The 11,313-nt window shown below is 41.6% G+C and overlaps 2 protein-coding genes across 2 annotated transcripts; one reads left to right on the forward strand and one right to left on the reverse strand.

The window, feature by feature from the left end:
• Positions 1-1,320: 1,320 nt before the first annotated feature.
• Positions 1,321-6,331, forward strand: LOC310834420 (vomeronasal type-2 receptor 26-like; the record flags this gene model as incomplete). Its single annotated transcript, XM_083717911.1, has 5 exons — positions 1,321-1,611; positions 1,908-2,789; positions 3,789-4,016; positions 4,277-4,403; positions 5,430-6,331. 5 exons carry the CDS (start codon positions 1,321-1,323, stop codon positions 6,329-6,331), a joined length of 2,430 nt encoding a protein of 809 aa, XP_083574037.1.
• Positions 6,332-9,995: 3,664 nt separating this feature from the next.
• On the reverse strand, positions 9,996-10,913 carry LOC310834421 (vomeronasal type-2 receptor 26-like; the record flags this gene model as incomplete). Its single annotated transcript, XM_083717912.1, has 1 exon — positions 9,996-10,913. One exon carries the CDS (start codon positions 10,911-10,913, stop codon positions 9,996-9,998), a length of 918 nt encoding a protein of 305 aa, XP_083574038.1.
• Positions 10,914-11,313: the final 400 nt, after the last annotated feature.

Raw genomic sequence — 11,313 nt, forward strand, 5'->3', positions numbered from 1 at the left:
TGCTCTGAACTGACCCTTTCTCAGGTGAAAGATGGGAGAGATGTATTAAATGGTCCAGCGACTGTGGGGCAATGAACCCATTAGAGCTTCAGGGATGTGGAGATGGTCTTATATGTATATGCTTGGTAGCCATTCTTTGTAAGTTCTAATATTGTTCAGTATGTGTTCAGTATTGTTCAGTAGTGTTCAGTATTGTTCAGTATATTTATGACTGCTTTGGTTACAAAGATAATGTATAAATATATAAATTTTAAAAATAAAAAAGTTGTCCAGTAGCACCTTAGAGACCAATTAAGTTTGTTCTTGGTATGAGCTTTCGTGTGCATGCACACTTCTTCAGATACACTGAAACAGAAGTCACCAGACCCTTATATATGGTGAGAGGGTGGGGAGGCGTATTACTCAGAAGGGTGGTAGGAATGGGTGATTGGCTGAAGTACCACTGTACCTGTTTTGTTATTTTGCATATTTCTTGTAGGACTGATGTCCAAAAGGATTGAATTTGGTGGCAATCCCACCACATCTGTAGGTATGTTCCTGTAGTGGTTCAACCTCCCCTGCATTTAGGTGAAGTTCCTGGGTGTGTCAGCACCTGCATCCAAAGTGTTAGGTACCATCTATGAAGTAGTAGCAAAACGAGTTTCCTACTTTTGGCTGAGATGGACTTAAAGGGTGGTTTAGACCACAGTTTAGATCATTCGGTAGGATTTATTTCGTAACCTATATCAGGTTCCCATTGGTCTTTAATTGTGGTGAGGGATTTTGTAGGGTCTTGGAGTCCCCTTTTGAATAGTGTGGATACAATCCTCTTGCTGTGTCCCTCTGTTGTCAGGAGAAGTTTTTTAAAGGTTGTCAGCTGCTGCTATGATTGGTGGATTATTTAAGAAGTCGTGTAGTTGTTGTTGGGTCAGCTAGGGTATTTGGGTGTCTGCTAGTTTGTTTTGTATTTCTTGTGTCGGCATGGGTTTGTCATTTTTGTAGAAGTCTGTTAGGCAGTGTAAGCCTTTGGCTTGCCATCTTTTTGTTTGGAAGCTTTGGGCTACATGGAGGAATAGTGGGTGATTAAAAAAAAAACACTTCAAGATCTTCAGAGGGTAAGTGTTCTATTAAAGTAAATGATAAAGAAAACAATCCAGTAAAAGTGAGCCGATGTGAATTTCATTTTCTGTCCAACGAAAAGTATTTACCACAACCACCTTCTGGGAATTGTAGCTTTTCCTTTTCACTGGACCGCTAAATTATCTTAAAACCACAGTGGAACCATATTTTAATGTACTGTTGATTTTTCTCATAAGAAGTGCTTGTAAATCTGTTTCCAGGATGGTGCCAAAATTCTACCAGCACATCCTGGCCTTGGCATTTGCTGCACATGAGATCAACGAGAATTCCAACATCTTGCCCAATGTCACTCTTGGGTTCCACATCTATGATAGCTACTATGATGCAAGGATGACCTACCGCACCACACTGGATCTTATTTTCAAATTCCATCAGTTTTTCCCCAACTACAAATGTGACACTCAGACACATCTAATGGGCATCATTGGTGGACTTAGATCTGATACATCCTCACAGATGGCAGATATTTTAGGACTTTACAAGATTCCACAGGTAGGATCAATGTGTTGCATTCATAGGGGATAATAAAATCTTCTTCTTTTCCTGGAAGGAATCTAAGGGCACACCCATACTTCTGTTTGTGCCTCGATTTCTCGGCAGAGGACTGTGACTTCCAGGAACAGATCCAATTAAATATCGTCCAGGTTTTAGATCTAGTGTTGGGATGGATATTGTCTTGCTTCTTTGGACCAATAGTTTGCTTTGGAAAAGAGGCAGAGGGAAAATACAACCTGGCTCATTCTTCAGGATGCTATTACAGTTAAAATCTGTTTCTTTCTTTGTTCTAGTTTTCATATGGCTCATTTCAACCAGCAATGAATGATCAAGCAGCTTTCCCTTCCTTTTACCGCATGGTCCCCAATGAAGCCCTCCAGTACCAAGGAATTGTTGAGCTACTAGTGCATTTTAGATGGAAATGGGTTGGGCTGATGACTTTTGATGATGCTGGTGGAGAACATTTCTTGCAGGTCATGGAAGCAATTTTTTCCAAGAATGGAATCTGTTCAGCCTTCACAAATAAAGTTCCAATTTATATGAGAATATTGGAAATGGGTGAAATGAATAAATACATTATGAAGAGCGTGCCAGTTTTCAAGAACAGCAAAGCCAATGTGATTGTTCTATATGGAGAAACTGCAAATATTAGATGGTTGGCAGCCATTATCTTGGGGGTAAAGAAGTCTCTAGCAGCTGAGTCTCAGTACAATGAGACTGCATCTTTTGGGAAAGTATGGATTACAACAGCCCAGATTGATTTTGCACTCTTTATATTACAAAAAACCTGGGATATCCAAATGTTCCATGGTGCTATTTCCTTCACAATTCCTTCAAATGAGGTTCAAGGATTCCAAAAATATATTCATACTTTAAAACCTACTCAAGCTAAAGGAGATGGTTTTATCAAAGATTTCTGGGAACAAGCATTTGACTGCTTTGTTCCAAGTTCTGATGGCTTCACAGATATTGATGGAGCATGTAGTGGTGAGGAGAAGCTGGAGAGCCTTCCTGGGCAATTTTTTCAGTTGGAGATGACAGGTCACAGCTACAGTATCTATAATGCTGTCTATGCTGTGGCACATGCTTTACAGATCATGCATTCATACAGATTAAATTACAGACAAATGGAAAATAGAGGCAAGCTGCATCCTTGGAAAGTGGAACCCTGGAAGGTAGTGCCTTTGAAATCCATTTAGAACATGTGTCTAAACCCCTGGTCCCGCTCAACAATTTCAATCCTCCCTAGAAATATTTAGGGTAGGTTTTAGTTTTGTTTTGTTTTTATAAAAAAATAAATAAATATCTATTTTCAGGGAGAGTGGAGTTTGGGGGGAGGGTGATGGAAGATTTTGCCACTTTTTGTGAAGTGACATGGGTTCACATGTTGCACTTCACACTTGATACCATAAGTGAGATGCTATCCCTTACCATAACCCTTTAACTGAAAAATAGTTGCATACATATAACTGTATGGTGGAACAATGTGGTATGAAGTACAGAATAATAGAACACTTTTTATCATGAAAGTTATGTACTACATAGGCCCAAACAGCATCAAAAACCTGCTATGATGGGTTAATGTCCAACACCATTCATTCCTGGAAGGAACCCAATGTAGACTTCCAGTTTCAAGTTTGACTGCAGCTAACAGCAGAGTTAGCAGCTCCTTCTAAACAAGGGTGAAATTTAGATCACTTTTAACAGCCAAGTGCAGGGCTACAGACCGGCTTGTTATTGAAGAAATATTCATGAATATAGTCAATAAGTTGTTCATTTTTCACACTCCCACCACACATGAAGGAAAGTGTCCTTGTGACTGCAAGCTCTCCAGTACAGTGGTGGGGTGTCCCAGAATAACATTTTTGAAAATAATCAACGTCTTGGTATTTTCTCATGCCAGTGTGGTGTAGTGGTTAAGAGCGATAGACTTGTAATCTGGTGAACCAGATTCGTTTTCCCGCTCCTCCACATGCAGCTGCTGGGTGACTTGGGCCAGTCACACTTCTCTGAAGTCTCTCAGCCTCATTCAGCTCACAGAGTGTTTGGTGTGGGGGAGGAAGGGAAAGGAGAATGTGGGCCGCTTTGAGACTTCTTTGGGTAGTGATGAAGCAGGATATCAAATCCAAACCCTTCTTCTTCTTCTCAGTTCTTTTTCTTCTCTCCCCATACAGAGTCATTCATTTTTTAGAGACATTCTGTTCAACAACAGTGCTGGTGATGAAATTATGTTTAATGAAAACAGAGAAATAGTAGCTGGATTTGACATTACCAGCTTGGTCACTTCCCCAAATAACTCTTATGTCAAAGTCAAAGTGGGAAGGCTGGATCCTCAGGCTCCCCCTGGTGAAGTGCTCACTATTAATGAAGAGAGACTTGAATGGCATAGAGAATTGTCTCAGGTGTGGAAAATTCTCCCTTTATGATAACTTTCATAGTAACTGGGTGGCTGAGGCGGCATCAGATTTCCTCCTTCATTGTGGTAGAGTAGACCCACCTCCACCTTAAGACTTGGTACAGCATTCCTTACACTTAACTCGCCGTTTGTGCAATCACAGATGTTAATATTTCATTTCATCAGCCCTTTGTTTATCGCTTATTATTTGAAAGAGAAAGGAAATCCAAACAATTAATGCTAAAACCTTCCTTTGTTCAAGAATAGGTACCTCCATTCTCTTTATGTAATGATCAGTGCTATCCTGGGTACAGCAGGAAAAAAAAAGAGGGAAAGAAATTTTGTTGCTATGACTGTTCTCCATGTCCAGAAGATATGATTTCGAACCAGGAGGGTAGGAGAAATATTTATAAGAAATACATTTGTCATGAAAAGTATGGATTGTAGTAGAACATATATGTGTAAACAAGCATCATTTTTGAGTTCTTCAGATTTAGCTGCTGCCACTTGCAGAATATTCTCGTTTGTGGTTAGAGTAATAACGTCTAGTTTGGGAGGGAGTAAACAATAGCCTGGAGCATGCAAGAACATTGATTATTAATTAGAAATTCTCAACAAGATAGATTTTATTTATTTCTCTGTACAATTCTTTCAATGGGTTGCATAGCTGTAGAGTATTTATCTTTAACAATCCTTGACCCTGTTTTATGTTTTGTACTCAATTAAATAATTTATTTATTTTTATTTCCACCTTCAAAAAATTGATTAAAAAATTACACACACAAACCCCCAAACTCAACAATAATAATATAACTACCTGCAAAGAAACCTAACAGGTATCTTCCTGTTAGGTTCCAAATCTTCACACCATGCATAATCCAAACACTCTAGTGTACACCTTCCCATGCCTTTATTTCTTTGACGTTAGAAGCTGCATCTGTAACATTTCTCAAAAAGGAGTTGTTCCAACCCTCTGATCATTTTACTTGCCTCTTTCACAAACTTTTCTAGCACCACACTATAGATTTATATAATGACGCTAACTGGTTTCCCCTCAATAATTTCCCTAACACTCCTTAACACATACTAGGTTAGATTCTACATCAAGCTATCCTCCAAAATTTAAAGATCTCACTACTAGTCAATAACCACCAGATTCAACTGAATTTATGAATATGTGAAATTATGATTTTTGCTGCAGTTTACACCTGCTAATGCTGAATTTCATTTGCCATTTTGATGTCCATTCACTCAATAGATTTATTTTCTCACTTCAGTGCTGGATAAAGGTTACTAGTGGACAATGCTGAATCCAGAAGATTTAAACACTGGATTTAGGTGGATTTTTAGAAAAGTGGCTTTTATAAGAGAGAACAATTATAGACATCTTTACCGTATGCATATTATATTTCTCTTACAGACGTGGATTACTGTACCAGATGCCCCGAAGATCACTTCCCTAATAATCGTAGAGATCACTGCAACCCCAAGATTCAAAGTTTTCTTTCTTTTGAAGATACTTTGGGCATTACTTTGACTTCTCTGGCTCTTCTCTTTGCCCTGATCACAGCTCTGGTGCTTGCAGTCTTCATCAAGCAGAGGGACACTCCCATCGTCAAAGCCAACAATCGGAGCCTCACCTACCTTCTCCTTGCCTCTCTCCTCCTCTGCTTCCTCTGTGCTTTGCTATTCATCGGACAACCCAAGAAGATCACCTGCCTCCTCAGACAAACAGCTTTTGGCATCATCTTTTCGATTGCTGTCTCTTCCGTTTTGGCTAAGACTATTACAGTGGTTGTGGCTTTCATGGCCTCCAAGCCAGGAAACATTTTCCGGAAATGGGTGGGGAAAAGATTGGCACATTCTGTCGTATTGTGTTGCTCCCTCGTTCAAGTTGCCGTTTGTGCTCTTTGGTTGGGTTTTTCTCCCCCATTCCCAGATTTGGACAGTCACTCAGTGTATGGAGAAATCATAATTGAATGTAATGAAGGGTCAGTCACCATGTTCTACTGTGTCCTGGGTTATATGGGCTTTCTAGCCACTGTCAGCTTCACGGTGGCTTTCCTTGCTAGGAAGCTGCCAGACAGTTTCAATGAAGCCAAGTTCATCACTTTCAGCATGTTGGTCTTCTGCAGTGTGTGGCTGTCCTTTGTTCCAACTTACCTGAGCACCAAGGGGAAATACATGGTGGCTGTGGAGGTCTTCTCCATCCTGTCATCTAGCTCAGGTTTACTGAGCTGCATCTTTACTCCTAAATGCTACATTATTGTTTTTAGGTCTGATCTGAACAAAAAGGAGCAGTTAATACGGAGAAAACATTAATGTTTCAAATATTCAACCTATTTCCTTCATTTCTAGTTTTGTTTCCTCTAAAATATCAGATAAACTCATACGTGGCTTTATACAAAGCATGATTCTGTTCTATCCTGTTGAAACCTTTGATCTACTGTCCTCACATGCATCAAAGAAAGAAAGAGTTGAAATGGCAATTTAAAATGCTTACCATGCCACAAAACTTTCCTTACAACAAAACACTTGTAGGGTGGAATTTATTGTACCTTTATTGAGATTATTAAGTGGTGTACAATGTAAAAAAAACCACCCCTATATCACTAGGGGAAATTTATAACTAATAATAAAACTGCATATAAAAACAGATCTATAATTGTATCCTTTTTCATGTGATCTATGCTAAGCACCTCATGACAGAGCTAGCTGAGATACAATCTCACTTAATCATTAGACTTGCAGAGTTCAACTCTGTGCTCAGTTTGTAGGGCATGAGACATAATTTCAGGGTCATGGGTTCAGCCCCACGTTGGGCATAAGATTCCTGCATTGCAGTGGTTGGACTAGCTGATCCTCGTGGTCTTTTGCAACTTTATGATTCTATGATTCTGTGGGAACAAGATTTCCTACAGATGAGACAGGGTTTCATCTTATGGATCAGGGAAAGCCTGCACAAAATCACAGGGTTGTTGCTGCTGCTGTGTGTTTTTTACAAGATTTCAGTACATTCATCATAGCCCCAAACACCCTAACAGAGACATATAGAAGAAGAGGAGGAGGAGGAGGAGGAGTTGTTGTTTGGATTTGATACCCCGTTTTATCCCTAGCCAAAGGAGTCTCAAAGCGGCTAACATTCTCCTTTCCCTTCCTCCCCCACAACAAGGCTGAGAGACTTCAGAGAAGTGGGACTAGCCCAAGGTCACCCAGCAGCTGCATGTGGAGGAGCAGGGAATCAAACCCAGTTCACCAGATTATGTGTCCACTGCTCTTAACCACTACACCAAACTGGCTCTATATAGAGCACATAGACAATATAAGGACAGAAAAACCTTATAACTATTAAAATACAGGGTTGGGTTTTTTTTGGCTGCTCATAGATCTGCATTGCTGTGCTACAGAGACATGACTGAAAACTTAGTGTGATAAAAGCCCAAGGTTTCAGAACTGACGCTGGTCTGGCCTAGGCTGAGTGTTTCGATGTAGAGATTAAAATAAAAGCCAACAGCAAAACCACAAATATAGTTGACTAGGAAGTTGAAGTACAGTTTTATCAGGGTATAATTTTACTCTTGAAGGATCACATTGCTGTACAGATTGATAGTCAAGTGACCTCCCGGGAATCAAAAGGTTTGTGTCTCTTTTTTGGGAAATATATACTTGTGTAGCAAGGCATCCCCCCCCATCTGTTCTCCCCAATTCCAAGAATAAGAGACATGACAACCAATATTTTTATGAAATCAGACCGTAACTTTATTGACAACAGATGTAAGAGGTTTGCCCTAAGCACTGGGCAGACCCCACCCCTTCCAGCCTGCCTGCCAGAAGAACTTGAATGTTGGAGTGAACTGGAGATGAGGGAGTCCTTGACCTCCATCAAGGGGTAACTCCCCCACTGGATTGCACCTGGGGACTGCTGTGGCCACTCTCCCCTGCCTGGCTGTTCAAACAAAAGCATATCCCCTGGATCCCTTTTACTGGATACGCCAATTCTCCTCTGACCAAGACTATGCTATTCCAATGCCTAAACCACTAAAGTTGTGACTATTGCTATGAAGAAGGCGAAAACAAGAGGGCTGGAGCCAATTTGCCAACTGGGAAAATTCCAACTGGCCCTGAATGTGGCGACCCGCTATGCCATACCAAGTTTGGGGAGAACAACATGCAAGAGCAATATATAAAGTGTGGGAAGGTGGGGAATCCGACAAAAAGTGGCTGCAGAGCAAGCCATGTGCTTATGCAATCTACTGGTGGCCCATGTCCACTCATGATTCATTGATTAGGTGAGTAGGTGGGACCCACTACCCAGGCAGCAAGCTCGGCCCAGAGGTTTCATTTGTTGCTTGGGAAACTTCCCACATCGGATCCCAGCATGTGGGGGAATGCCAGCCCACAATGGTGCCCACCAGAGAGGGTAAGCAGACTTTTTTGTGCATTCTGCAATTTCCATTTTTAACAGCAGACTGCTTTTTCCAGAGTCCCTGGTTAAGCGGTAAACTCCTCTCCCTCACAGTTCAAAGTAACAAAGTGTTTATTTTCTCCAGACTTAAAACAAAGCTACACACTACTATTTACTATGTTCAGTTATTTATTAAATCTGTTTGAACTACATCTGATGTTCCAAATGAATTGAGGGACTCCACTACATAATATTCTATATCAAGGGTTTAAGGATTTACTTGTCTGTATTTTATGTAGCATCTTATGTATTGCTGTGTCCTTTCGACTATCCGGCTAAACCTGGTGAGGGGAGCCAATGGGTCTCAAACCATTGGTGAGTTAGGGACTCCCCCTGCATGCAAAGACAGGCTCTAGCAGATTGAGCAGACTAGACCAAGAGTGGATCCAATGGTGAATAATTCAGTTTCTGCATGTGCTGCAGAGAGAAGTGAGGGGCAGATAGGGTTCATCAACCTGCAAAGGTACCCTATGTAGGAGAAGGAAAACTCTGATACTAAATCTCCACTGCCTTCTTTGGCAGAAGAAAATGCCAAGGAGTAAACATTACACAAATCCAGAGTGGAGTCCCTAAGGTGGTTGGCTGGCATCTTGTACTCCTCCTTTTTGCAACAACTGCAGGCAAACTGGTGCCAAATGTATTGCTTTCCTTTCCTTTGGATCACACATGTGAGGCTGAAAGAGGTTTTTTGTTGCCTGGGCAGCCCAGGACCTCCATGTCAGAGCTGTGAGCATCTCACCTCACCACAGATGCCACAGGAGCCTCTTGAAGTTTCTATAGTCTTTATTTACAATATATACAACAGGTCATTAGCACATTGTTCATCCATCAGAGTCACTCCGTTCAGATCTCTGCTGAGGCCTGCATTTGCCTCTCCAACAGCTCATAAAATGGCGAAGTTTCCCACCCTGTAGTTCTGCCCTCCTCTTTACCACATGCCTTTTGAGGGCAGTCGCAAATATCCCCCCCCCCCAATTCTGAGCCTGAGCTTAACCCCTGTGTTCCCTGAGAACTTTCTGTCTCTCCAGCCCTTCCTGGGCTTATTCCAATCTCTCTCTCTTCCTTGCCTCCCTCCCCCTCAGTCACCTCGTCCACATCTCCTGCTCCCAGGCTTCCCCCTCCCTCTGGGGAACTTGAGACCTCTGGTTTGTCCCTGACACTCCATGCACACCATTCAGATTCATGCCCCAGGTAAGTTGTTTTGGTGCTGCTAACGCAGTGGTTTGATTTCACCTCCGGATGCACTCCCTATTGTCTCTCAAACACATGGATGCCAACCAACCTTTATCCCACCCTGTCATCAATGGATGAAAGGTGGACAAAGTCACCAAATTAAGTAAGTAAGTAAGTAAGAAAACTTAGCTCCCAGTGCAATTAAAATTAATCATGATTTTCAGTGGAAATAACTGAATCAACAATAAAGTGCCATTTACTACAAGGGAATTCACCATTTCAAGCTATGTTTACATGCATTGAAAATAGACTTGAATCGTAAATTTGATTCAAAGAGCTGGCTTGAGACTATTTGGGCTTAAAATTCTTTACTTTTTTCCTCACGAGCTGTTCTTTGTTGTTCAGTTCTGGTCTTATCAAAATGATGTAACATTTTGGGGGAAAGATGCAACCCAGTAGCCCCAAACTGGAGGCTAAGATGGAGAAGATCTCCACAGCCACCATGTACTTCCCCTTGGTGCTCAGGTAGGTTGGAATAAAAGACAACCAAACACTGCAGAAGACCATCATGCTGAAGGTGATGAACTTGGCTTCATTGAAGCTGTCAGGCAACTTTCTGGCTAGGAAGGCCACAGCAAAGCTGACAATGGCCAGGAAGCCCATAAAGCCCAGGACTGAGTAGAACATGATAGTGGAACCTTCATTACACTCTAGTATAATTTCTTTAGTCATGGAGTGCAGGTCCATATCTGGGAATGGAGGAGAAGTTACCAGCCACACTGTGCAAATGGTGGCTTGAATAAAGGAGAAGCCTAGAACAATGGAGCTGGCCAGATCTTTCCCCATCCATGTCCTCATATTGGATCCTGGCTTGGTGGCCATGAAAGCGAGAATCACAATGACAGTTTTGGCCAAGATGCAAGAAATTGACACTGAGAAGACGATGCCAAATGCAGCTTGTCTAAGGAGGCATGTCAGCTTTCCAGGTTGGCCAATAAATAGGAAAGCACAAAGGAAAGAGAGAATGAGGGAGATGAGGAGAGTGTAGGTGAGGTTCCGGTTGTTGGCTCTGACGATGGGAGTGTTTCGGTGCTTAACAAATATCCAAAGCACCCAAACTGTGGTGGAAGAAAAAGAGAGGGCAGAAATGGCGATGCTGTAGCCTAAAGATTCTTCATAGGACAAGAAAGTTATGTATTTTGGAATGCAAAAAGTTTTGTTATTATTTGGATAATGATCTTCTTGACACTGAAAGCAGTCGTTCATGTCTGAAAAAGTAAAACAAAGCCAGTGAATGTTCTTCTGTCTCTTCAGGCCTTCAAATACAAATGATGACATTTGTTTCATAATTAGAGTTGATTTCCTAACATGCAATGTCTACTTACAGATGTCGTTATGGGCTTAAAATATGTAGGGGACTGGTCATGAATGCACTGGTCCCATCTCCCATATCCCTGTGCATGTTGACCATGCCCAGTCACTGTTACATCAAATATTGAAACAGCAAAGGGGTATTCCAGGTGCATTTGACTCAATGTGCTTCAGTGGCATAGCAGGGGCTGCCAACACCCAGGGCAGCGTGGAGGGGGTGGGAGGAAGGGAGGGAAATGGAGTACACATGCACATTCAACTACCTTGGGCTTTGAACACCTATAATGTGTATGCA

This window comes from Podarcis gaigeae, assembly GCF_964106915.1.
Source record: "Podarcis gaigeae genome assembly, chromosome: 16".
NCBI lineage: Eukaryota > Metazoa > Chordata > Lepidosauria > Squamata > Lacertidae > Podarcis > Podarcis gaigeae.